Source organism: Taudactylus pleione, unplaced genomic scaffold (genome assembly GCF_031769625.1).
Source record: "Taudactylus pleione unplaced genomic scaffold, aTauple2 ptg001115l, whole genome shotgun sequence".
NCBI lineage: Eukaryota > Metazoa > Chordata > Amphibia > Anura > Myobatrachidae > Taudactylus > Taudactylus pleione.
The window spans coordinates 17,952-44,973 of NW_028285516.1; the positions used below are offsets into that span (position 1 = coordinate 17,952).

At 44.7% G+C, this 27,022-nt stretch overlaps 1 protein-coding gene across 1 annotated transcript in view; it reads right to left on the reverse strand.

Moving 5' to 3' along the window:
- CEP104 (centrosomal protein 104) overlaps positions 1 to 27,022 on the reverse strand; it is an 85,499-nt gene that overhangs the window by 11,057 nt on the left and 47,420 nt on the right. Inside the window, exons 10-13 of the mRNA XM_088461852.1 lie at positions 24,594 to 24,797; positions 22,633 to 22,800; positions 5,183 to 5,356; positions 1,569 to 1,745 (exon numbers count right to left, since the gene is read on the reverse strand). Of these exons, the coding sequence (XP_088317978.1) occupies positions 1,569 to 1,745; positions 5,183 to 5,356; positions 22,633 to 22,800; positions 24,594 to 24,797 (723 nt within the window). The remainder of the gene's footprint in view (positions 1 to 1,568; positions 1,746 to 5,182; positions 5,357 to 22,632; positions 22,801 to 24,593; positions 24,798 to 27,022) is intronic.

Sequence of the window (27,022 nt, forward strand, 5' to 3'; positions counted from 1 at the left end):
GGGGATTACCACTGGGGGCACTAAAAGGGGGGGGATTACTACTGGGGGCACTACCAGGGGGGGATTACTACTGAGGGCACTACCAGCTGCTGCATTTCCCACCCTAGGCTTATACTCGAGTCAATAAGTTTTCCCAGTTTTTTGTGGTAAAAGTAGGTACCCTAGGCTTATATTCGGGTCGACTTATACTCGAGTATATACGGTAATAATAATAGTAATTAAAATATAAGTAATTAATGAGCCGCATTTTTTTTTTCCCTTTTATAAAAGTTTTTAATATCTGGCACAGTGATTTGCCTTTCCAAGTAGAACGTCTGTAGGAGAAGAATTTAAAAATTTTCAGGAGAGGGGAATAACGCACAGTCCATTTTAGTGTGATAAGGTGCCTATGAGTGGCCTCTAAGCCCCAATGTGTAACCTTAGAACAGGGAAATGTCACTGGCTCTAGCGTAAGGTGTAACGTAAAAGTTCTATTCAGGAAGGACACCAATTTATTCCAGAAACATTGGATTTTTAGGGCACTGGGGTAATTCTTTTAATAGCAAAACGCCTCATGTTTTGCTGGTTTGGGGTGAACTGGACAGGAGGGTGCAACATGTTTGTGCAACAGTTCTGCAACAATGTTGGGAATAACGTCCCAAACAATATTTGATTTCCGCTGTAAGTATGCCACAGGGGTGTTCAGCGGTTTAATATGCAGCATGTGCCTACATTTAAGTGACAAATGATTCTAAAACAATGTATTTATTTTCTAATCTACAATTGTTTATTTGTTCTAGGCTTCATTTCAGAGTACACCGAGACATTAAACTGAATACATTTCAATAAAAATTGGGCAGTTCTAAAAATTTTGATGGGTAGTGTAGATCAGAGAATTGACAAGATTACCCTGTACACATGGGATGATCAAAGTGATACTATGTATGCTTTCCTGGTGTATAGCCCACTAATATGGGTTATAGCAGTTTGTGTCAGGCCAGATCCTGTCATTCAGAAGACGACAGTGACATTGCATATATGAAATGTGGGAGTGTATGTAACAGGCAGTCTGAAAACCTCTTCGTCTTCCTTGCGCTCACTTCAGTGAATGCAAGTAAACATGGCATGCAGGGTCCAGGAGACCTTACCGTGCCGCCACCACTCCTGACCTCAGGCCAAGTGGCACTGGGTCAGGGGCCATTGTGACCAACGGGTTCAATCTCAATAACCGTTTTCATACTTTTAACCAGAGTTTAAAAAACTGTTAGTGATAGCATGCCATTTAATGGCAATGGGTAAATGGCCTAAGGCAGGGATCTTCAACCTTTGGCCCTCCAGCTGCTGTGGAACTACAGATCCCAGGATGCCCTGCCACAGTTTAAGCATGCTGTTATATCAAAACGGTGGCAGGGCATGCTGGGATGTGTAGTTCCACAGCAGCTGGAGGGCCAAAGGTTGAAGACCCCTGGCCTAAATTCTACCAGTTCTGGCAGAATTGTAAGACTCACCCCTGTACACTGAATAAATATGTAATTCCTGCTTTAAAGTAAAGTACTTAATTATCCAAGGGAACCTGGACCAGCACTTACCTTCATGACGCTGTCAACTGTAAACCCAGAATTGTCCACACCCAGCTCCTTCACCAGGTTCTCTACAAGATCCACCTGGCTTAGAGCCAGCCTCAGCGGCAACGTCCCTTTCAGTGGCTGAACCAAATGGACCGGAATGATCTGCAGGGGTTTAACTTCTTTTAAGAGCGCCATCTCCTGCAAGAAATACCATTAGAGACTGTGAACAAGTATCTACAGCCCCCAGAATGCATCACTCTGTCAGAGTGCACACGAGAGCAAATGCATTTTACTATAGTTTAATTCCGTTGCATAGTTATAACTTCTACCACTTGGACTTTTTCCTTTTTAGCAGATTGCAGAGCCAGGACACTAATAAAAGGTTTTCAAGTCCAAGTCAGAAATCATAACTCCCTGGCTTTTATTATTGTTATCATAACACAAAAATATTATTTTAACAGTAGCGGGACTAATGGGCTGCAGGACCACTGTGGAGCGCTTCAAATCTGGATGGAAAAAGAGACTAACATCCTCTCCTCAATTAGCTGTAATGGAACGTAGGATGTTACAAAACTCCATGCGAGATACATCTGGTAAAAAAAGCTCTCATCACCTATTTGTATCCTCTGAACTAAACATTCATCAATCCTTGATACCTTAAAAGGACACAATTATAATTTACATAGAAACATAGAATTTGACAGCAGATAAGAACTACTTGGCCCTTCTAGTGGATTTTATTTTAAGGTTTTATTCTTGTAAATATAGAGGCACTATTTATTACAACAGTGACTTTCAACATGGGGTACAAGTGCCCCAGGAGAACTTGTTGTTATATTCTGGGGTACACTGAAAAATGTCAGTACTAAAATAGCTGAGCTAGCACAGTAGCTGTGACAGTCAAGGAAACCTGGCAGCTCGTGGTCAACTCTTCTCTTGTAATTTGTTGAAATCCTCTTTCTGCCACCAAGTACATCAGAACCACGGTCTCGCACTTAAGGGTCCACTGACGAAGTCTTTTGGACAAAACTGCTTCCAATTTGGAGTCACAGTGAAAGATGTACACCTAGGAACAGGGGTGCTGTGACCTGTGGAGCTCATTCAAACCTGCTCGCTAAGATGCAAACGTTCGCTGCTGCCGATGGTATGCAGTGTGTATGCATTGTGATCATGTGTATTGATTGCAGTGCGCGTACCTTAGCGAACGTTCACAATGTGTAAGCTTGCGGCGCATAGACAGCCCAGCAGATTGAGTGACAGGGGAAGCTGTTTGTATGTGGTAACGGGCTGGCCATTAAAAACGGGGGAGTGGAGGTGCATACGCAGACGTTTTAGAGGTGTGCATAATTAAAAGACAGTATCATAGTACACGTCACCTGGCTTGATTTTACATTGAAGTGCTCGCAGTGCTTTCGGCAGGGTACGGTCAACCTCAAGCGCTGCAATCGCATTTGATGTTACACGATGTACCGATGGTTGCATACACTTCCTGGACATGACGTGCACAAGTGGGAGTCTTAAAACAGGCTGGTGGGTGTCTGCATACACTATGTGATCGTTCTCTAAGAAATACTGGGCGCGCTAATACATTGCTGTGCGATTGCACTGCCTACGCAATCTGCATACACATCGTGCCAGCGGCTCTGAATCAGCTCCTGTGTCGGAATCGCATGGCCGGCGGTTCGATTCCCGGCAGCACCTGGCCGACAAAATCAGAGTTCCCAGCAGCGGAAGCCTGACAGTGCTGGAAATCCCGATCGTTGCTAAGGTAAGTATAAACTAACCTAACCCCCTAACCCTCCTTAGGGGTGCCTAACCCTAATCCCCCCTCTAAGTGCCTAACCCTAACCCCCCCCTTCCCCGCTGCCTAAACCTAAGTCCCACGGGGAGGTGCCTAACCCTAAGTCCCCCCCCCCCCGGGGTGCCTAACCCTCCCTCCCCCTAGCCTAACCCTAACCCTCCCGGGGGTGTGCCTAACCCTAAGTCCCCCCTAGGTGCCCCAAACCTAACCCTCCCTCCCGCGTCTGTCCGCTCTCGGCGCCCGGCATCCCCTCGATCGGGATGCCGGGCGCCTGTCTCCCGGCGTCGGGGAAATGACAGGCGTCTAGATATAGACGCCCGGCATTTCGCCCTTGCCGGGATATGACAGTCGGGAAGCCGGCTGTCGGTACTAAGGCAGCCGGTTTCCCGATTGTATACCCCTGTGTCCGGAACCCTATAGAAGCCTGTGTTACACTTCACTTCTATATTAGCAAATTTCAATTGTGGCCAAAATAAATTGTTTATGGTTTCATGCTATGGAAATCTTTTTTTAGTTTACCTACAGCAATGCCAGATCTATCAAAAGGTGTTTAGAGAGATCGCTGCTTTTGAGAAAAGAATTTTTAGATTTATTACAAAGTACGGGTCCATTTTTCTCTGATTAATGTTGTTCATTTAATACACTATGGGTGCTCTATTGTGTTTAACTATTAGAGATTTGTTTGGTTTATGCTGGCTCTGAACTATCACAAGGTTGTAGTAGCATAACTTCATTGAAAGGTGCTATAACGTATATAGAAACACACATTATATATTTTTTTCTCTTTTTTAACCTCTGCTCACGACATCAATTCCGACCAGCAAAAAAATCCATCTGCAATGACTTTCGCCAAGTCCTTTCAAGTGTACGATTACGAATCCCTTGTGCCACAGCCAAAATCTGCCCATGAAATACTCATGTACCACTGGGAGACCAGCGAGGGGGCTAAGGCTTTCACAAGAAGCTTATTAACTATGTAGACACGTCTGTGCTGAAAGGAAACGTGTGTGTTTTTTTTTTCCAGGCTGGGAGCGCGTGGTGGTAAATAGCTGCAGAGGTCTCTAAAGGCAGGGAGTTCATACGTATACACAAAGTGGTTCTGTTCCATGGCTGAGCTGTGCTGCAATATCACAGGGCACGTTAGGCTTGGCCAGTTGCTGTGATCATCTCTGAACAAGGCCCTGCATTGTTCACGCCACACACCCTCGGGGTTTAGCTTTTTAAAACATTGATATTTACATTGCGGTTTTCATTAAGCATTATTGTTGCAGTGTTCTTACTTAGATGTTCTTTCCTGTCAATATATGCAAAAATAACAAATTAAGAAGTGTTGATTTTAACTAAAACTTGAACAAAGGTGCGGTCACTACGGGAACACATCCGTGTGTCTTTATTTCGTTAAACTATTAGTTCAAGTTCTGCAAATGTTAGACCAGGGGAGAGTTTAGACCAGAGGATCCCAACCACGGTCCTCAAGTCACACTAACAGTCCAGGTTTTATTTTAAGGATAGCCATACTTGAGCACAGGTGACTTGAATAGTACCTCAGTTATTTTGATCTAACCATCTGTGCTCAAGCATGGATATCACTAAAACCAGGGCTGTTAGTGGGTCTTGAGGACTGAGGTTGGGAATCATTGGTTTTTAGACAGTGTCAGGAATGATATGGGGACAGCTGTGACAACAGCGACTCCTACTGTTTACAAACAAGTACTGCACTGTATGGGTATATTCCACTAATTCTTCAGTAATAACATAAGAATGGTGCAGAGCTCACCTGTCACAGGGATTGCATGTTTCATCAGGCAATAAAACAGAAATGCCGTTTAGATACCTGAATAAAGTTGGCTGCGATCACCCGGTGCCTGTTGGCAGTGTCCCCAGTCCTGGAGAGGAGGTCAGACAGGGTTTTCTCCACACACTGCACTGTTTCCCCTTTGCCTAGTTTATGCTTTGGAATATAATTAGTGATGATCATTTTTAGAAGCCTTAACGAGGCCTGGAAAACCTGATTAAAAGAAGAAATGAAACAATCAATAAGAGGCATCTAAACTAATATACTGTACAAGCCAGATAACAAATGGTCACCACGACGTACTGATTTGTCCTCATACACTGAGCATCTTTACGCCATAAAGAGAAGCAGATCCCTGCGCGCTCGAGGCGAGCAGTGTACAGTGTTTTTCCTTAATTTTGCATCTTTGTCGCATTGCAGACGCAGCGAAAAGCCGCTCATATTGTACTAGAGGCGCTGGGCTGCGATTTTCTCTGCACAGGGATTGGTATAACAGACGTACAAAGTTGCAGATGAAGCACAATGGGGCAGGTGTATGAAGCTCTGGAAAGTGATAAAGTGGAGAGTGATAAACGACCAACCACTCAGCTCCTGGGAATGGGTATGAAATACCGCCGGCCGCATGGCGGTTCGATTCCCGTCAGTGGCAGCCCGACATGAGCAGAATTCGAAGCAGTGGAAGCCCAACAGCGCAGGAAATCCCGATCGTGGATAGGTAAGTATCTACTAACCTAACCTAACCCTCCTTAGGGGTGCCTAACCCTAACTTCGCCCCCAAGCGCCTAACCCTAATCCCCCCTCTAAGTGCCTAACCCTAACCACCCCCTTCCCCGCTGCCTAAACCTAAGTCCCCCGGGGGGGTGCCTAACCCTAAGTCCCCCCCGGGGGTGCCTAACCCTAACCCTCCCTCCCCCTAGCCTAACCCTCCCGGGGGGGTGCCTAACCCTGTCCCCCCCGGGAGCCCTAAACCTAACCCTCCCCCCCCGCGGCTGTCCGCTCGCGGCGCCCGGCATTACTACGATCGGGATGCCGGGCGCCTTTCTCCCGGCGTCGAGGAAATGCGGGCGTCTACATCTAGACGCCCGGCATTTCACCCTTGCCGGGATATGACAGTCGGGAAGCCGGCTGCCGGTATTTAGGCAGTCGGCTTCCCGATTGCATACCAGCTCCTGTCATGTTACAGGCCGTGTTTGAAAAATGACAGTTAAGAGCCGATTGGTTGGTCGTTTATCACTCTCCAATTTATCACTTCCCAGAGCTTCATACATCTGCACCAATAGAACTTGGCACGAGGAAAAGCCACGGCTGCCAGCATCAGAGCCCTTTTTACACAGATTGTAATTTAGTCGCACACAGATGTAGAGATGTCGCACACTCCAGTGGTCAGATGAGCTCATTCAGAGCTGCTCGCAAGCGGCTGCTCGCTCGTTCGCGGCCGATGGTAAGCGACCGCACATGCATACGCTTCTTTCTGCGCATGCGCAAACTACTTGGATCGATTGGAATCTGCTTACTCACCCAGCAAAGACAGCCAGTGTAATGAGTGACAGGAGAGGCAGCTTGTGGGTGGTAATGGGGGCAGAACTCTAATAACGGGGGAATGGAGGTGCGAACGCAGGCGTGCCTGAGTGTTTCAACGCCGTTTCAGAGGTGTGCATAATTAACAGCCAGCGTCATAGTACACGTCACATGCCTGTTTTTTACACAGGAAGTTCACTACTGACATCACGTGTAATGTCAGTAGGGCCGCACACAAACGGAAGGCGTTCTTAAGGGAACGCCTCCGTTTGTGCCGCCACCCCCCCGACCCGCCTACAAAACAGGGCGAGCTGTTGATCAACATCGACAGCCGCCCCGTCTTGTAGCGAGCCCCGGAGCGAGTGATTTCACGCTAGCTCCGGGGCTCGTACGTGCGCACTGCCCGGCCATCGACCCGCTTGTGAGCAATCAACGTATTGGTCCCAGCGTGAACTTTTGTCAAGATACCATGTATGGCAGAGGTTCCCAAACTCCGATATTACAGTCCAGGTTTTAAGGCTAAATGGTATCTTGACAAAAGGGCCACGCTGTAGCCCCACAGGGTTTAACCAATGCCTGGTAAATTTGCTAAAGCCACTGTTTGGAGATATTTAATTACGGAGTAAAGATTTGTATATGACAGGTTTAGCAAATACTCGGTCCTCTTGCTTTAGCATAGCCTGCTCATCGGTTGGTACAATTTTTACTTTATAAGTATTTTGTCCAGGAAAAGGTAACAAAGTTGTCCAGGACTAAATACCGGAGACAGTAAATATTTGCCAATAATCTAAAGTGGGTTGAGTACGGGATCACGACGGTCGGGATGTCAGCGCTCAGATAAACGACAGCAGCATCCCGACACTCAGAATCCAAAATTAATTAGGCAAGTGTACTAACTCTCCCTCTAACCCACCTTTCCCGCAATCTAACCCTAACCCTCCCGAAACACAACTCTAACCTCCCCCCCCCCCGCAGCATAACCCTAACCCCCCCTGTGGCCTAACCATACCCTCCCCCTAGTGCATAACCCTAATAGTTATCATCGGTATGTCAACGGTCGGGATTCTAGAGCTGGGACTCCGGCATCGGTATTTGACCTCCGGCATCCTGTCCACTAGGATTACGACTACATCTCGTCTAAAGTTTGACACTGGATACTATTTATGGTCATCGCGAAAGAAAGTTTGTTAAGAAAACTGTTTTTGCTTTAATGTAAAAGGACAAATACAGTTTTTTATAAGTATTTTAATGTAAAAGGTAAGGACATCACTGTCAATCAGCCTTAACATCACTTGCTTGACAACCAATCTAGTGACATTACACAGGGCTTGGCTAGTGTGTAGATTTCATAGTAGAATAACTACTGCTCCAAACGTTAAATGAAGCTTATGAGGTGGGTATTCCTCCTGGAGCCAGATTGTTAAGAAACTCAACTGGGCAGTCATTTTACTCAGCATCTGGGCTCTAAATAGCATGTGGGCCAAACATCTACCAACCCGATTCCCCGTTCCTCCAACGCCAATCAAAAACGCAGATCGACGGACATTAATGATCGTCGACTAGTTGGGGAAATTCAACATGTTAATAGTCCCTGACTCGCCAATTCAGACCATTTTCTGATCAGAATCTGGGAATCATATTGTCCAACATGTTGGATTTCTCTGATCCCCTGACCCCGGCGTTGGCAGAGCGGGGAATTGCCCCGCTACAGCCTAGATGTATGGGCCTCATTAGATTGTCCATTGTACAGCGTGGCCTTCGTCACTTCACTTCTTACCTGAAGCTTTAAAAATTATTTGTGAGCATAGACCCCTATGTACAGAGGGAGAGGGATATTATATTATATATATATATATATATATATATAAATATAAAGTGGTTGGAGATAAATGGCCTGATTCAGAGATGGACGCTAATTTGATCGCAGCTGTAATTTCGTATGCAACGAAGCAGCAAAAATATGGCAATGTGTGCACAGATCACCCGAGCATAAAGACGCCCAACTGCTGCCTTCTTACCTGCGTGCGACGACGCACACCTACACAACTCATGAACAGGGATAAAGTACAAACCGATCAGCTCCCAACTATCATGTTACAGGCCATGTTTAAAAAATGACATTTAGGAGCTGATTGGTTGGTACTTTGGGGCTGATATATAATATATATATATATATATATCAAAATAGATATGATTTTCAGCAGAAAGCTGTATTTCTATTAATGTAAGAACGGAGTTTAACTTTTTATATAAATAAATTGTATTGGTTTTACACAAGACTGAAAGGCTGATTACTATTTGTTGGGTGATCTAACCGTCCTGCTTACCCAGACACCTTATGAAAGGAGATATAACTGTCTTTGAAAAAGTGGGGATCACCACTGGACAATATTTATAAATAAGCGCTCCTTTTCCTTATAGATTTGTTTTAGGACATTTGGGTTCTTCTGACCTACAAAGGACCACCTATAGGGAAGCTGCCAATCTGTATATTGTGTATTCATTTTTTTGTGTAAATATTGTCAAATATAGCGCAAACGTAGAATATTTAACAATATATATATTGAGTCTCCCAGATCCAAAATGCTTGGGACCAGGGGTATTGTGGATAACGGAATATTCCGTATTTTGGAATATTTGCATACCATAATGATATATCTTGGGAATGGGACCCCAATATACAGACAGAATGCATTTATGTGTTATATACACCTTATACACACAGCCTGTAGGTCATTTTATACAATATTTTCAATAATTTTGTGGCTCAAGCAAAGTTTGTGTAAAGAAATTAAATTCATTTATGTTTCATATACACAGAGCCTGAAGGTAATTGTAAACAATATTTTTAATAATTTGTGCCTTAGACAAAGTTTGTGTACACTGAACCATCAAAAATCAAAGGTTTCATTATCTCAGTCATGACAAAATTATTCCGTATTTCGGAATATTTGGATATGGGAGACTCAACATACATATATATATATATATATATATATATATATATATATATATATACATATACACACACACACATACACATACACACACAAATACAAAGTTGTTTGTGTTTCATTAGAGAGGAGTGGCTTCTGCTATATGAATCCAGTAACACATCTTCGCTGTAGCAATAGGCTTAAGTGTACCTAGCTACATTAGCACATGCCAGGAAGAGGCGCCAGTTCTGGATGGAGCTGTGCCCTGGATCACTCTGGTAGTTCTAGTGATATAACCTATGGGGACTGTTAAGAAATAATAATTTCCACATAAGAAAAGGTAATAATAGTCTGTGTATAGAAGCCGTCACTATTAACTCCACAACTGTGTTTATCAGAGAACAATCTTTAATATTTAAAGGACCAGTAGAGCTCGAATTGACATTTTCAAGTGCTGTACATATGAACCATAAAGGAAGAATACATTGTTTAGTGTTATATTAACACGGTTACGCCGCTACATTACAGTCCCCTGCCATGTATTTAGGACAGTGCCCTGAAGGAATCTAATAGAAAAGAGAGGGGTTAAGTCTGCGCTTAGTCGAGACGCTGATCGCAAATACACGCTATAGCACGTATTTTACCTGGTATTGAGGACCAGGGACTCACTTTTCTAAAATAGGCGGGTCGTCGGGGACGCGCTTCACTGCAGCCAAACCCTCTCTCCTCATATAGGGGTCTATGTACTAAGCAGTGATAAGAGACAGAGAGAAAAGTGATACGGTGCCAGCCAACCAGCTCCCAACTGTCACCTCACAGGTTGTGTTTGAAAAATGACAGTTGGGAGCCGATTGGCTGGCACCTTATCACTTTTCACTCTGTCTCTTATCACTGCTTAGTATATAGACCCCTAAGCGATTGAAGAGCCTGGCCCGGATGTAAGCAATAAAAAGCGGAGGGATGAGTCAGGCCAGCCAGCGGCACTACGCACAGGCACCTTGGTGAAACGGAGTGAAAACGGCCCCTGCAACCGGGATGAAGTAAGTGTAAGTAGGTAGCGGGTGGTGACTGTTTGGTGCTATGGGGCAGCTCGAGGTTCGTCTTAGCAGAGCGGCTGCACAATGGGCGCCACAACATAGCGGGCGCTGTGCAGCAGCCGCCGCTGGGACTCGCACCCAAAGTACTGCAGAGCCGACTGAAAGCTCTCCACAGCCATAGCAAAGTATGACAGGCAGCCAATCTGATGTCACTGCTGTTTTTTTACTACCATGGTCAAGGTACATTTTTGTTCATGTGGGGGTCAATGTTTTGTTTTTTCCCTCAGGGGCAATTGTGTTTTATTTTTTCCTGTGGGAGCCAAATTGTCTTTTTTTTTTAAATCATTCTATTGGGGCCAATGTGTGTTTTTATTCCTACTGGGGCCAATGTGTTTTTTACACACATGGACACTTTCTAAATGTATTATTTACGCCCGAGGAAGGGAACGCAAGGGAAGAAAAAGAAAGAAAGAAGAAAGAAAGAAAGAAAAACAAAAAGAAAGAAAGACAAAAAGAAAGAAAGAAAAACAAAAAGAAAGAAAGAAAGACAAAAAGAAAGAAAGAAAGACAAAAAGAAAGAAAGAAAAACAAAAAGAAAGAAAGAAAAACAAAAAGAAAGAAAGAAAAACAAAAAGAAAGAAAGAAAAACAAAAAGAAAGAAAGAAAGAAAAAGAAAGAAAGAGAAAAAGAAAGAGAAAGAGAAAAAGAAAGAAAGAAAAAGAACGAATGAGAGAAAGAAAGAGAATGAGAGAACGAATGAAAGAGAAAGAAAGAGAAAGAAAGAAGTGATAGAGAGAAAAGGGGTGAGAAAGGGGTGAGAGAGAGAAGGGGTGGGAGGAAATAGAGAGAGGGAGAGAGTGGGAGAGAGAGGGAGAGAGTGGGAGAGAGTGGGAGAGAGTGGGAGAGGGGGGGAGAGAGTGGGAGAGGGGGGGAGAGAGTGGGAGAGGGGGGGAGAGAGTGGGAGAGAGTGGGAGAGGGAGGGAGAGAGTGGGAGAGAGAGAGAGAGAGAGAGAGAGAGAGGGAGAGGGAGAGAGGGAGACATTGACTACGATCAGCAGAACTAGGAGAAAAATCATAACTCAGCTACTATCCCTGTCATTACCTCATGTTCTTCTTTATTTGCTTGTATTATACTGTATATACTGTAAATAGCATGTCTATTATATAATAATGCTGGTAATTGGTCTACTAAACAGATTGGCTACCACCTCTGTATGCAGGCAACAGATGCACATAAAAAATCTGTCAGCAATAACTTTGCTGATCAACCACAGCCCCGCTGTATAATAATTAAAAGCCAGCTCATCGCATTTTCTCGTCTATGTCAATGAAGCTTCGCTTCCCAAAAAGCAGCTGCTACAAATTAAGATATCATCTCCTCTAAAGCAAAGTTGGCTCCCTAAGAGAGTGGTTTATTTTCCGCTAGCTAGAATATTACTCACTCTTCGTATAACCATTGTCACGGTCTTGCATGCAGAATTCACCTCCAAAACGGGGAGGAAATGACAAGTACTGTACAGGGTGTCTTAGACCCCTTTGTCTAGTAAAGTGGGTATGACAAGGCTGGGAGTCACTGACAGGACTCGGGGGGCCTGCGGATCCAGTCAAGCAGAGCTTCCAAAAGCTTCGCGATGGTTTAAGAGTTTAAAAAAAACAATGCCCAGATTCAGAATGTATTATTATAATTAGTCACTCAGACTCATTAAAGTTTCTATGGCAACAAAGGGCTGAAAAATATAAGCAAGGTTTTTGTCCATCCCATAGTTTCATATAGAAGCTAGGGTCCCATTTATTGCTAACTCTTTACAGACCCTGATAAATGATTATGCGCCCGGTTCTCAAACACCTCCCGCAATTAACCCCGTCTGATCTGGACGTGTGAGCCAGTACGTAACGTTGCCCTCTGCAGAATTCACCAATAGTGAACATAGACAGACTGAATTATCATCATTTGCCCCTTGTGTTTAGTATTCCCACAGAGATTTACCACGAGTGTTTATATGTTGTTTTTAGTTACCCAGTATAAGCAGTCTCCCATCACAAGGCTTATATATTATGCAATGCCATCAAAATAAATGTCGTAAGGCTGTGAAAGGACATGGCCACCTAATACAGATCCTTTAACATAAAATCATATATTGACGGTAACATGTCGGTTTACTTGAGTAAATTCAGTGCCTATATATATATGCTTTTACCGAAATATGGCAGTGTGCATTAACAACTGATTTTTGGATTATCAATAGCTGTAATGACAGTACAGCTCTTCTCTTGTAGTAAATAATATTTTTTATTAGTTTACAATAATATTTAAAACATGTAAATATACAAAATTTCCAAGAATTATTTAGATTTTAGAAAAAAACTGGAAAATGAAGGAGTGATTCAGTTTTTCAACTAGTTTTCCTTTTACCAATATCCAAGTGCATTCTAATATACATAATCCATAGCATGGGGTGCTGTATCCTGTACTAGCTGTTGCCCGCGGCTCTGCCCATGATGAAATCGCTTTATTTGTTTTTTATTTGAGTTGTTCTTGTTGTATTACTTTGCTAAAGGGCTCTGTGTCAGGAGTGGCCCACGTAACCAGCAGTGTTATACAGACCGATGGCAGCAGCGCCTTCACCAACACTCACACCATTGTCACTGTGGGGTGTGGATTAACAGATAGACAGTAAAAATGTAGACACTGTCTAGAACACCACCAGATGTTAGACAGACAATAGGTTGACAGTTTCAACACAAAAATGGTTGACACATGATTTTTTTTTTTTTTTTAGCCCTAATCTTCACCCTAACCCTCCCTCCTGGTGCCTAACCCTAACCATTGGGGTAGGTGCCTGACCCTAACCGTCCCTTCTAGTGTCTAACCCTAACCCTCCCTCCTGATACCTAACCCTAACTCCCTGGTAAGTGCCTAACCTTAAAAAAATAAGCGTTATGGTATAACATACCTTTGATAACTCTTTTTCTTCGAGGTCCATAGGGTCCACAGAAATTATCTTGGGGTATGTGGTTGGAGTGATCCAGTCACAAAACAGTTACAAACTTTAGCTCCCAGGATGCACTGGGTCCTCCTCCATATATACCCTGCCCCTGGCTACAGGCACTCAGTTTATAACCAAGCCCAAGGCAGGAGAAGGGAAGAGGAGAAGAAAGGACAATGTACACTAGAAACACTCTCTAAGAAGAGGGAATCATTGAAATACAAGAAAAGAAAAAAAAGATTACCCAATAACAGCCAGGTGCGTTAGGATGGGTGTCCTGTGGACCCTATGGACCTCGAAGAAAGAATTAACAAAAGGTTTGTTATACAACAACTGTTATTTTCTTCTTCGGGTTCCATAGGGTCCACAGGAATTACCTTGGGGATGTCCAAAAGCAGTTCCCTTAAGGGTGGGGATGCTCCTGATCAGAAAAGGAGAATTCAGAGCCCGAAGGAAGCATCCTGAGAGGCAAAAAGTATCACAGGCATAAAACCTGAGGAAAAAGTATTGACGGAAGACAACGTGGCTGCCTTGCACAATTGTTCAGCAGAGGCACCACGTCAAAACGCCCACCATGGTCCCACATATAAAGTAAAATGTGCTGTCACTGTGTTTGGAACAGGGAGATCAGCTTGTGTTTAAGCCTGAGAAATAGTCATACGAAGCCATCTAGCCAGAGTCTGTTTGTTAGCTGGCTAGCCTCGCTTGTGAAAGCCATACGAGTTGGTATGATCCACGTTGATATAGAGGGCGCGTACAACATCCAGAGAAGCTTCACCTACAAAGAAGTCTGAAGACTGGAACTGCAAACTACCATAGGAAGGTAACTCGCCCTGGTGCAAAAAACAGCTCTATCCTGGTGAAAAATCAAAGAAGGTGGAGCAACAAGAAAGCACTTCCAAATCAGAGACCCTGCGGGCAGAGGAGATAGAGAGAACAAAACTGTCTTCGCTGTCCACCACTTGAGATTTACTGAGTTCAGGGGTTCAAATGGGGGAGCCTGTAGAGCCCTGAGAACTAAAGACAAATCCCACGGAACTACCGGAGGGACAAAGGGAGGCTGAACCCTCAGAACACCCTGCAAAAACGTTCTAAAATCAGGCAGGCGGGGCGATCCTTCACTGAAACCAAACTGATAGTGCAGATTTTTTACTTTAACTCCCATAGTGGCCAGGTGAAGACAGAGGTCTAACCCAGCTTGGAGAAAAGAAAGCACTCGGGAGACCCTAAAAACTGTAGTGTCATATTCTCTACACCATTGAAAATAGGAGTGCCAAACTCTGTAATAGATGCGGGCCGAGGAAGGATTTTGTGCACTAAGCATCGTCTGAATTACAGAGCTAGTATAATCCTTTGGCTCTGAAGATGGAAAATCCAAGAGCCACACTGTCCAAGATAGACGAGGATGGTTCGGATGCAGGCAGAGACTCTGAGCTAACAGGTCCTGCCCTAGAGGAAGAGGCCACGAAGTGTCTATAGAGAGACTCTGAAGGTCGGTGAACCAAAGGCGTCTGGGCCAAGCAGGAACTATCAGTATTACTGTGCTTCCCTCTTGCTTGAAATTCCTGACCCTTGGAAGAGGGAGATTAGAGGAAATAGGTATGCCAGACTGAAATCTCATCTTACTGCCAGAGGATCCACAAAGGCAGCTGAGGGGTCTCTGGTCTGGATCCATACCTGGGGACCTTGTGATTGAGACATAAAACCATCATACTTCTGGTAGTCCCCTTTTGTCTACTAGGATCTGAAAGACAACCGGATGAAGAGCCCATTCCCTGGCATGTATGTCCTGACGACTTAGGAAGTCTGCTTCCTCGTTTAGGACTCCGGAGATGAATATTGGTGGAAGTTGACGTTCTGCCCAAACCAGAATGTTTGCAACTTCCTTCATGGCTGATTGCCTTCGCATTCCTCCCTGATGATTGAGGTAGGTTACTGTGGTCGCATTGTCAGACTGGATTTGGACAGGCCTGCCCTTTAGGATATCCTGTGCTTGAATGAGTGCTTTGTACATTGCTCGAAGTTCCAGGATGCTTATGGATAGTTGACTTGAGTAGTCCATCTTCCCTAAAAGGTATGATGGCATGTCACGTATCATCTGTCGTTACAGCAGCCTGGAATGGACCTGGGCATATTCCACCATGTCAAAAGTGGATACCACGGACCCCAGGACCTGCATTGCTGAGTGAATGGATACCTTCTGATTGCGGAGCCATTTGCGCACCCGCAATTGTAGAGCCGAAATCGTGTCCACTGGTAGAAAGAGCCTTTATGCCAGGGAATCCCGTAGCACCCCCAGATGTACCCTCTGCTGTATTGGAGAAAGGGAAGACTTATTTCTAATTGATTATCCAGCCTTGCTCCTGTAGACAGGTAGTGGTCAGCTGGAGAAGATGTTGTAAAACCTTCGTAGACTGCCAATATCAGGAGGTCGTCCAAGTATGGCAGTATCCTGACTTCTTCTGAGGTGAGCAGCCATGACTGCCATTATCTTGGTAAGCACCCAAGGGGCTGTGGACAGACCGGAAGAAAAATAAAAAAGAAGACAGAAATGTCCCTTGGTTGGCGCACTAACAAGAAATGTGATAAAATTTACCTTTTATTAAACAATCTTAAAATTGTATATATAATAATCTCTCCAGTGAAATATAAAAAATGAAAAAACGTCTGTGTGTTAATTATTGAAATGAATAGTGTTATTGGTACACCTGCGCGTGTAATGGCGACTCAAAAATGGATATTAATAAATAGACGTTAGAGCAGTAACATATCTGCTCATGCAGCAGTAAAATCCCTGCTGCTGTGGACAGACCAAAGGCAATGGTAATGTTACTGACGAACAGAAAACTCAGAATGTGCAGATATGCATCCTGTATGTCCAGGGAACCATGAAATCCCCAGGTTGCATTGCCAGAATAATTGACTGTAGGGTCTCCATACGGAACCTGGGCACATGAATGAACCTGTTGAGATATTTCTGATTCAGAATAGAGCAATGAGACCCATTTAGCTTCTAAATAAAAAAACAAATTTGAGTAATAACTCCTTCCTTGTTAGCTAAAGGAACCAGGAATATCACCCCTGAAGTTAGCAGGTTATGAATGGTCTACTAGAGGACAAGGGCCTAGATAGAATCTGATGGGGAGTTGCAAACGACCTTCTGGGGAGTAACCCTTTAAGAAGGCGTCACATAAGAGTAGGGAGGGGGATTCCTCACCTAATGCACTCTCCCTGTAAGAGAGGGTAAAAAGACATTAGTCTTTTTTGGAATCTGGAACAGTTAACTGGAGTGTTCCATGCTTTCCCCATAAACTCTATGAGCTGTTAGGGTAAGGTAATCCAGCCTAAATCACCTTCTGGTGTCTGAACACCAGGTTTATTAGGCTTTAGGAGCCGGTACTTTATCTTCTATAATGAGGATTGAATTAACCACCCCTGCTAGAGAGGAACATCCACTGATGATTGACGCTATTCCTCTCCAAGATAGGCCCAGTAGGAGAAACCTGCGTATACTCTGCCTCCTCAGATGATATATCAGGATCTGAAAGCAGGGTAGACTGAGAGGATGGTGCAGTCCATTTATATGCTTAGATGGATGATGCCATATTCGCCTGTACAGATAGGTAGATGCTAAAAGTCAGATTCTGAACTGAGTGGACATAACCCTCCATCCAGGAAGGATGTATGGGGAGGAAACATAGCAGGATGTAATCACTGTGGGAAATACAAAGTGGAAGGCAGTGTGGGAGCTGATAAGCAGTCCAAGAACCACATCATAACCTGAAACCAGGAGGACAGTCAAGGTGACCCCTGAACAGGTGCTGGCGAGGTGGACTGTTGTGGTGTATAACAATCAACACACAGTCCATCCTGTATGAAATCCTGAGAGGCCTACTGCAAAGGATTACATGAAACCAGCACAGGAACAACAGTCTTCTGTTTACCTATGTCCTGAGACATGGGAAACATTTGCAAGTAACCTACAACAAGTGTAGAGTTAAAATGCAACGTGACCCCCTTCACAGATAAAAATAAATGTGAAATACTCTCTTACCCAGAGGTTCCCAAACGCGGTCCTCAAGGCTCCCCAACAGTTCAGGTTTTAGAAATATCCATGGTTGAGCACAGGTGATTCAATTAGTACCTCAGCCAATTTGATTTAACCACCTGTGTTCAACCATGGATATCTCTAAAGCCTGAACTGGGGGAGCCCTGAGGACCGTGTTTGTGAACCTCTGCTCTAACCCCTATACACCAGGTAGTCTAGGGTTAGGAAAAACCAAAAATAAATTTTTTTTTTTTTTTTTTCCAACAACAGAGTTAGCATAAGTCACATAAAATGCATATAATATATTTGCAAAAGGGCATTAAAATCAATTACCTAAACACAAAAGTTTGGAAGGATCTACATGCATATAAATATATTGCAAAAGGGCACTGCATACAAATGTACTTACAAATTGGCACTGAATTAACTTACAAACAAGTTGGTCTAATTTCAGTCCTATATATACATTGGTCCTAGGAGAGAGGGAGAGAGCCCAAATCTCTGCTCAGCAAACACTCAATTGCAGCTGAGCATCTCCAATGAATTAGGAGAGGGGAGGATGGGCAACTCAGTATTCACAAGCAAATGTGAAATACAATTTAACCCCTACACACCTGGCAGTTGAGGGTTAAATGGAGCAATCGCAGTGATAATTATAACTGACAGTCATAAATAAAACCTGCATGAACACCTGTTTCTCTTTAAGCTTAGCTTATAGAAGTATAAAAGGTAACAATGCAGTGTGACCACCCTCACAAATATCTAGTACATGTGAAGTACACAGAAAACCCCCATAACCCTGTCAGAGGGATGAGATACAATAGCAGTGATAGTTATAACTGACAGTCTTTTTCAGAAAAAATAAAGGCAGTATAACACACAGCAGAAACATACAATGCATTTAAGCAATAAATTTGCAATAGGCTCTTAGTCAACTACAAAAAGCACAAAGCTTAGTAGGATATTGAGCTCTGTATAACCTGGCCACCAAAGGAGAGGTACACAGGGAGACTAACCAAACCTGAGATTCGCTGCTATAGTAGAGCACTTGAAAGTGATCTCTGGGCGTCTCATATACAAGGGAGGTAGGGAGGAGCAACAGACGTGCGAAAACCTCGCCTCTGGATCAGCGTCTGGGCTCGGGGAGGCGCTACCGGGGAGAGCCTGCCTCCTCTAGGTTGTATCAATCCACCGAACGCACTGACCTTTTACATGGCCACCGCCACTGTCCCCGGGACCAGATTTATATGCCCCGGTGGTCTAGTGGGAGAAGTAGTCGTCCCCGGTTCCCCACTACAGCAACCTCCGGCAGGTCTCCACTGCCAGAGGCACGGACTGCCACGTGGTTCCCCGCAAGTGGGAAACCACCTTACCTGCAACCCTGTGCCTTCCAGCTGCAGTCCCGGGCCCAGCGTCTAGTCAAACTCCGCTGGCGCCCACCAAAATCACCAGTTCCCTCACTGGTGAGGTGCCGGCGGGGGTAGATGGAGCAGCAGCACAGGCTTCCATCAGGACGCCTAGCGCTGCTTACTCGTTGAGTAAAAAAAACAAAAAACAAAGCTTGGGACTGCCTGAGCAGTACCCTGTCTAACAAGGTGCACTGATCCTGCGCACCAAACAAAAAACTGAGTGCCTGTAGCCAGGGGAGGGGTATATATGGACCCAGTGCATCCTGGGAGCTAAAGCTTGTAACTGTTTGGTGCCTGGATCACTCCAACCACATACTCCAAGATAATTCCAGTGGACCCCATGAAACCCGAAGAAGAAAAAAAAAAATCCCCCCCCCCCCCCCCCAAAAAAAATAACGTTGACCATTTTTATGTCGACCTTGTGACACGGGCGACAATTTGCACCTGTCGACCTTTAGTGTGTTGACCTTTTGTCCCAGTCGACCTATTGACTGCCTAACGTCTGGTGTCTATCTAGACATTGTGTGCCCTGTGCACAGACTGCTATGTTACCTATCCTATTCACCCACCACTCACACCAATGTCACTGTGTGCCCTGTGCACAGACGGCTATGTAACCTCTCCTATTCACCCACCACTCACACCAATGTCACTGTGTTCCCTGTGCACAGACTGCTATGTAGCCTCTCCTATTCACCCACCACTCACACCAATGTCACTGTGTGCCCTGTGCACAGACTGCTATGTAACCTCTCCTATTCACCCACCACTCATACCAATGTCACTGTGTGCCCTGTGCACAGACTGCTATGTAGCCTCTCCTATTCACCCACCACTCACACCAATGTCACTGTGTGCCCTGTGCACAGACTGCTATGTACCCTATCATATTCAAATGACTGCGAGCCAAAGCACCTCTCCCCCCACCCCTTACTGGCCGCGCGCATGGTGTCACACCTATCTCTTGCATTGATGAGGTCAATAAATTTCATTTTTGTTAATGCTCAGAATTAACTTTGACAGATCGAGATGAAACAAAGTGCAGGTTATGTCTAGGAGTTTCCACTACAAAATGATGCAGTTTTCATGAAAATCTGATTCAGTAGTTTTTACGCCAACTTGGAACAAGCAAATAGACACAACATTCTTATTATATTAGTATAGATAATATACATGTTTTACTAAAAGGCACTCAATGAAATTGTACTTACTGTGTAAGCAAATATTATTTACCATCTTGGCGACAGGTCATCATTACAAATACTGGAACAACTTAAAATAAAAAAATGTATGAAACCACTAAACTGAAAACAACAGATGATTTAAATGAAAGCTGTAACGTTAATTCTCCAGAGTTTAAGAATAATTCACATGTCAGCACTGAGTGAGACGGGCGGTCTTCTGTGTAAGCAGCTTTTGGGGTTTTTTTTGTGTTGTACAGAAAAGGAAGCCCTATGTAACAGCAGCCAACACTTAGAGGATTACACAAAATGTGCACGGTAAGTATAGTAGTTATTACAGTGCGAGTGGTATTCAGAGATATGACAAGTAAGGGTTTGATGTGGTAATTTATCAGCAAAAATGGTTATTTCTTTAATTATGCTTAGTTTTCAAATAGAGAACAAACTACTTTACCTCATGTTATAGAATGGAACGGTATATAGCATCACGTTTGGAAGCCAATTATCCAGTTTTTCCCAACAACAAACAAAAATGGATTTAATGACAGCAGATGCAGTGGAAATATAGATTTCCTCATGCACCTAGTCTCGAAACAGCATGCTACGTGAGACGCCTGGCGCGAGTGAGCCGCCAGGTCCCGTGCAACTCAGCGTGTGCCAAGCTTCTTTTTTTTTTTGCCCAAGAATGCATCTTAGGGCCATATTCAATATGGGGCGAAAAGTCATTTTCACCTATTTCAATTATCCCCGTATCCAATTTCAAAGACTTTTCGCCGGTGCGAAAAGTCTTTGTTAAAAAATGGGGATAAGTTTTCACCATGGTCTACATCGCAAAAAAAAAGTGTGCAGAATGGGGGTTTAGGGGTGCAGGCTTAAAAAAAAATAGCCTGCAGCCCTGGAAGTGTCCCCTAAAACACATTTGTGCAAAAAAAGAAAAAAAAATTAAATCCCCAGGACACCCCAAAAAAGTGACTTTAATTTTGGGGTGAAAAAAAAAAATATGGGGGAACAAAGTTTTAAACTAGCAAAATGTATTCAGGAGGAGTTCTCAAGTATGCGGCAGGTGTTTTCCAGAATGCGGGTAGTAGAGGCAAGTGAATTTTCAAAATTCACTTTAGGGACTTAAAAATATGCTTGCACCCATTTACATGTACCCCAAATTTGATGGAAGTAGTTTTTCTTTGCAAAAAAAATAAATCTAAGTGCTATTCTTCACCCCTTCTTCACAGACACATTTATGCACCTGCCGCGGCTATTTAAAAACCCTGATTACCTTTAGCAGGCAAAAACGGGGGTACCCATAGTGATCCCCCATGTCTGGACATCTTTAGGGGGGTGCCAGGAACATTTCCCAAAAATTCCCTGGATTTTTCGATACTTACCTTTCCGCCGGGTTCCGTTTTCGCTGGATCCTAATTAAATACGGGGACAAAGCGGGCACGCGCCCGATACTTTATCCCTGAAAAAACGGCGAGCTCGGACTTTTCGCCCCATACTGAATACGGGCCTTAGTCGCAAACAGACTGCACCGATTCATTTGATATGTCACACTTGTATATCTGTGTGCGACTGAGTCTGTATGCAAAGTACAACAGGACCTGGCGTGGAAAAAAGCCGCGGTATCGTAGCGCTTCGTATAAAGGGCCTGATTCAGCAGATGACGCAGTTGCTATATCGCAGCTACTAACATGGTAATGCAGCAGGAGGCGTCATGCCTACTGCATGCATTACTGATCCGAGTTGCGTTGGACATCGGATCTCCTGCGTGTTCATTGGCTGGCTAAGTGACCCATGGAGGTCACACAAGCTGGCCGCCGCAGATGCACAAAAGAGGACAGGAAATCTCCGTCAGCTGATGGAGATCCTGGCCTCATCACTCCCCCCCAACCCCCCCTCTGGTGGCGACATTTCCCAAAAGGGATGTCGTCATCGCCCCCTCCCTGCCTTGAAGCAACAGCAGACTATCAGCGATTGAAGTCCGCGTGACATCGCAGACCCGTGCTGCACAGATCCAACCATCGGGAATCTGCGTGATTTCTTCTCTGCTGAATCAGCCTCATAGATTCAGACTTAATCGCACACAGATATACAAGTGTCACATATCAAAATAAATCCATCATTTACCAGGAGAAGAGAGGGAAGACTGATAATCCATCGGAATCACTGACCTCTGAGTAAGCAGATAGGTACAGTGCATGCAGTAGCGAGGATGTAGGATATTAGGACATGTCCTATTTTCCCCCCATTCATGTGGCTTCGTGCATTCTGTTACAACGGAACTCACCATTATTTACAAGAGTTGACACACACACACATGCACACGCACACGCACACACATTAATTGTCTATCAGAAAGAAGTTTTAGTTACTCACTGACGTCACTTTATCCTTGATAGCTCTTTGGACAAGGAATATAGCTGCCCTGAGAAGACTCCTTAAGTCATCCTTGGAAGTTGCACTGGGCATGTCAGATAGTTTCCTGTACACTGCCAGTAAGGCATCTTCCCTATAAGACCAGGTCTTGGAATAAGCTCCTGCAACCTAACAAGAAAAAAAAGCACAAATGTACAAATAATGAAAAAGTGAGATATAAGTGTAATCTGTCACCAATACACAATGGGGGAATTCAAATGCAACTTAACACGGGCACAAAAATTATTTTGCAATTCTATTAGCCGCCCAAATTAAGCTGCGTTAACTCTCCATAGGATTTAACGTGGTTTTGTCTTCGTAGTCCCTGAGCAGGTGAAAAGTTTGGGAGATGATTCATTAGACACTTAGGCCCGTATTCAATTTGGAGCGAAAAGCCAGAATCGGCGAAAAAGTTTTGCCGATGACGTCATTTCGCCAGGCGGAAAAGTGTCGCCGTATTCAGTTTGAAAGGCTTTCCGCCTAGGCGGAAAGTCAATGCAATGTAATAGGCGGAAAAGTTTCGCCTATGAATAGCAGGCGGAGAAAAGTGCGGAATTGGGGTTTTGGGGTGTAACGTTGCGGGAACCCCCGTGCAGCCTTCAGACAGTCCCCCAAAGGTAAACTGCGTAAAAAAACAAACAAACTTAACACCCCAAAAAATCACTTTCAATTTGGGGGCAAAAAAAAAATGTTGGGGACAAAGTTGGGGGACAGACACCAAGGGGGTCCCCAAGTATGCCCCAGGTGTATTTTTGATTGCAGGTGTTTGCGGCATTTGGATTTTTCACGTTTTTTTAAACTTAACTTTACCAACTTTTAAATATGCTGGCCCCCATTTTCAAGTACCCCAAATTTGCTGGGATAAATTATTTTCAGCAAAAAAACCTCCTGAATACTATTCTGCACCACTTATTAAAAAACGCTATTTAGCAGCTATTGACCCCGTTTAAAAACACCAAATACCTTCAGCAAGCCAAATCGGGGGGTACCATAGCTAAACCCCATGTCAAAGCATCTTTTGGGGGGTGTCAGGCTGATTTCCCCAATCTGACAGGACTTCCCGCTTGTTCAGTTTCGCCGGGTCCCGTTTTCCCGTACTTTCAAATTGAATAAGGGGATACGCGGGCACGAGCACGATACTTTTCCGCATGTAAAACAGGCGAAGTAGGCGAATAGTCCTGGAGGCGGAAAAGTATCGCGGGTCCGCTCAAATTGAATACAGCTCTCATATGGTTTTAATTAGCTATATTTGGCCAATAATGTAATGTCATTTTTGGAGTGATATTCTGCAAATGCAGAGTAACTGGCTTAACGGTATGTGGGTACGGTATATGGAGGTGTTGTATTGATGGGACAGGTGTTTTTTAGGCTTGCAGGTGGGAGTTACATGTGTTTAACAAAGTCTAAAAAGTGGCAAAAATCACACAAAATAAATAAAAATCTACTAACAGGCAGTTTACGCACTCCAAATTTATCCAGAGAATTAATTTGCTGAGATACACTTGCTTTCTATTATTTTTTCACGGTTATTCAAAAATGCCGAAATCAGCCATTTGACACTTTTAAGTGCCCGAAATACATTGTTTTTGGCCTTTAATAGACTTCTACTGTTATTCAATAACAATTTGCACTGTTTTGGGGTACAGGCTGATTTACTAATTTTTCCCCACACTAAACCATGGCTAACATCAAATAAAATGACCGTACGAACGCTGGGATAAGCCGTGAATTGTGCGATAAGCAGGAGCGCGCAGAGACGCGGTAAGTGAAATAAGCGTTAAGTCATGCCAAGGTAAACAAAGATTTCTCGGCTGCTAATTGAATCTGCCCCAATGAGTCCATTATTTGGTTCACTTCTCCATTTAAAGGCATCCACATGTTAGACAAATGATTGCAAACTTATACAGACAGATGCTTCTTACCAAAGCTTCACCGAACACTTCAATGGCAACTCCGGCCTCTCTCAATGCTTTTTCCGTCAATGGTTCTGGCTCACCGGTGATCCTACTTCTGGGGGTATCCCCAGCATAATCTTCAGTTATCTCCGGCTCTAGATAAGGAAAGGGGTCGTCTTTACTCTTCCTCTGAGCTGGAAGTGGCCGCTCGTCATAGGGTAAAGCTTCAACCTTAGAATGATAAACAACAGGTTCTAAAACAATAATAGAACATTCTAAAATCACAAAAACATTTTCCTCAAATTCGCCAAACTGACACAAACTGAGGACCTCATTCAGAGTCGGTCGTTGCGGCCGCACGGTCCTACGCCACCGATGTTCGCTAAACTGCGCATGCGTAAAATTCACAACGCGCGTGCACAAACTAGCTATTACGATCAGAAATTGCTTTCTCCTTGAACACAGCCAGGTCGTTAGTTTGAGTGATAGGATGAGGCGTTTATGTGTGGTAACAGGGGAAGGTGCTTATGAACGGGGGAGTGGAGATCCGAACGCAGGCGTGCCTGACTATGAAAACGGCGTTTTATGGGAGTGCATAATTAACAAAGTAGTGTAATGGCACATGTGACATGGGAGGTTTTTACACTGACTTGATCGTAGAGCTTAAGAGAGGGTATGGTCTACCTTAAGCTCTACGACCAGCTCTGATGGTTCCTGATGGTCTCGATTAATCCTTATATGCCCAGAGATGACGTGTAATGGGAACGAGGAGGGGGCGTATTATTAATCTACTGGCTGCATCCTCCCCTCGCTCGTCCAGCTAACGATCCCATCTTAACGACGCAACTTGCAAGCGCTTCATTTGCATATCCGGCCCCTTTTACCTTACGACCGTGTGGCCGCAACGACAGAGTCTGAATGAGGTCCTGAGGCCCTCTGTATTATCCTAGGGTGGGATCGGATGAGGCCACGTGGACCTCTCCACATGGTGTCACCAAAATGTTACTCCTGAAATATTGTGCAAATGATAAATATAACCTCATGTATGAATTGCTTTGTGTATTTATTTAGTACTATTATTTTGGATCCGTCATTTGCTGGGTCGCTAGCAATTGTACCCGGAGTTGCAGATACTGTATATGTATATTTTTCTTCTCTCTTCCCCATTTTCCTCCCATCCCCCTTTCTCTCTCCCCCTCTTCCTGCAATAGCTCTCTCTTACTTATCTTGCCTCTTCCATCTCTCTCTCTCTCTCTCTCTTCCCCTCTATTTCACTCTTCCCCATAGTAATGTATTGCTGGATTGTAGAGAGTTGCATAGTTGTGGTTGCTGGGTGTCAAAGGGCAGCATAGTAATACAGGTTACTGGGTGGAGGAGGGCATCATAGTAGGGTTTACTGGGTGGTAGAGGGCAGCATAGTAGGGTTTACTGGGTGGTGGAGGGCAGCATAGTAGGGGTTACTGAGTGGTGGAGGGCAGCATAGCAGGGGTAACTGGGTGGTGAAGGGCAGCATAGTAGGTGTTGCTGACTGGTGAAGGGCAGCCTAGTAGGGGTTGCTGGCTGGTGAAGGGCAGCCTAGTAGGGGTTGCTGGCTGGTGAAGGGCAGCCTAGTAGGGGTTGCTGGCTGGTGAAGGGCAGCCTAGTAGGGGTTGCTGGCTGGTGAAGGGCAGCCTAGTAGGGGTTGCTGACTGGTGAAGGGCAGCCTAGTAGGGGTTGCTGGCTGGTGAAGGGCAGCCTAGTAGGGGTTGCTGACTGGTGGAGGACAGGATAGTAGGGGTTGCTCATTGGTGGAGGGCAGTATAGTAGGGGTTGCTCGTTGGTGGAGGGCAGTATAGTAGGGGTTGCTCGTTGGTGGAGGGCAGTATAGTATGGGCTGCTGAATGATGGAAGGCAGAGTAGTAGGAATTGCTGGGTGGTGGAGGGCAGCATAGTAGGGGTTGCTGGCTGGTAGAGGGCAAAATAGTAGGGGTTGCTGACTGGTAGAGGGCAAAATAGTAGGGGTTGCTGGCTAGTAGAGGGCAAAATAGTAGGGGTTGCTGGCTGGTGGAGGGCAGCATAGTAGGGTATGCTTGCTGATGGAAGGCAGAGTAGTAGGAATTGCTGGTTGGTGTAGGGCAGAACAGTAGGAATTCCTGGGTTATGGAGGATAGCATAGTACAGCTGCAGGATGGCTGTCGGCAGCATAGTAGTGGTTGTCTATTGCTGGAGGATAGCATAGCTGAGGGTGGAAAGCAGAATAGTGGGGGGTTGGTTTGTGGTGAAGGGCAGCATAATAGGGGTTGCTGGGGAGTGTTGTGCATGACAATGGGTTTGCTGGGTGACGGAGGACAACAGCAGGGGGTATAGGCGGTGCAGGGGGTGGAGGATAGCAGAGCAGGGGGTGGAGAATAGCAGAGCGGCAGGTGCTGAGTGACGGGGTGGGACTGGGAGTATAACGCTAAGGGGTGCTGGTTGAG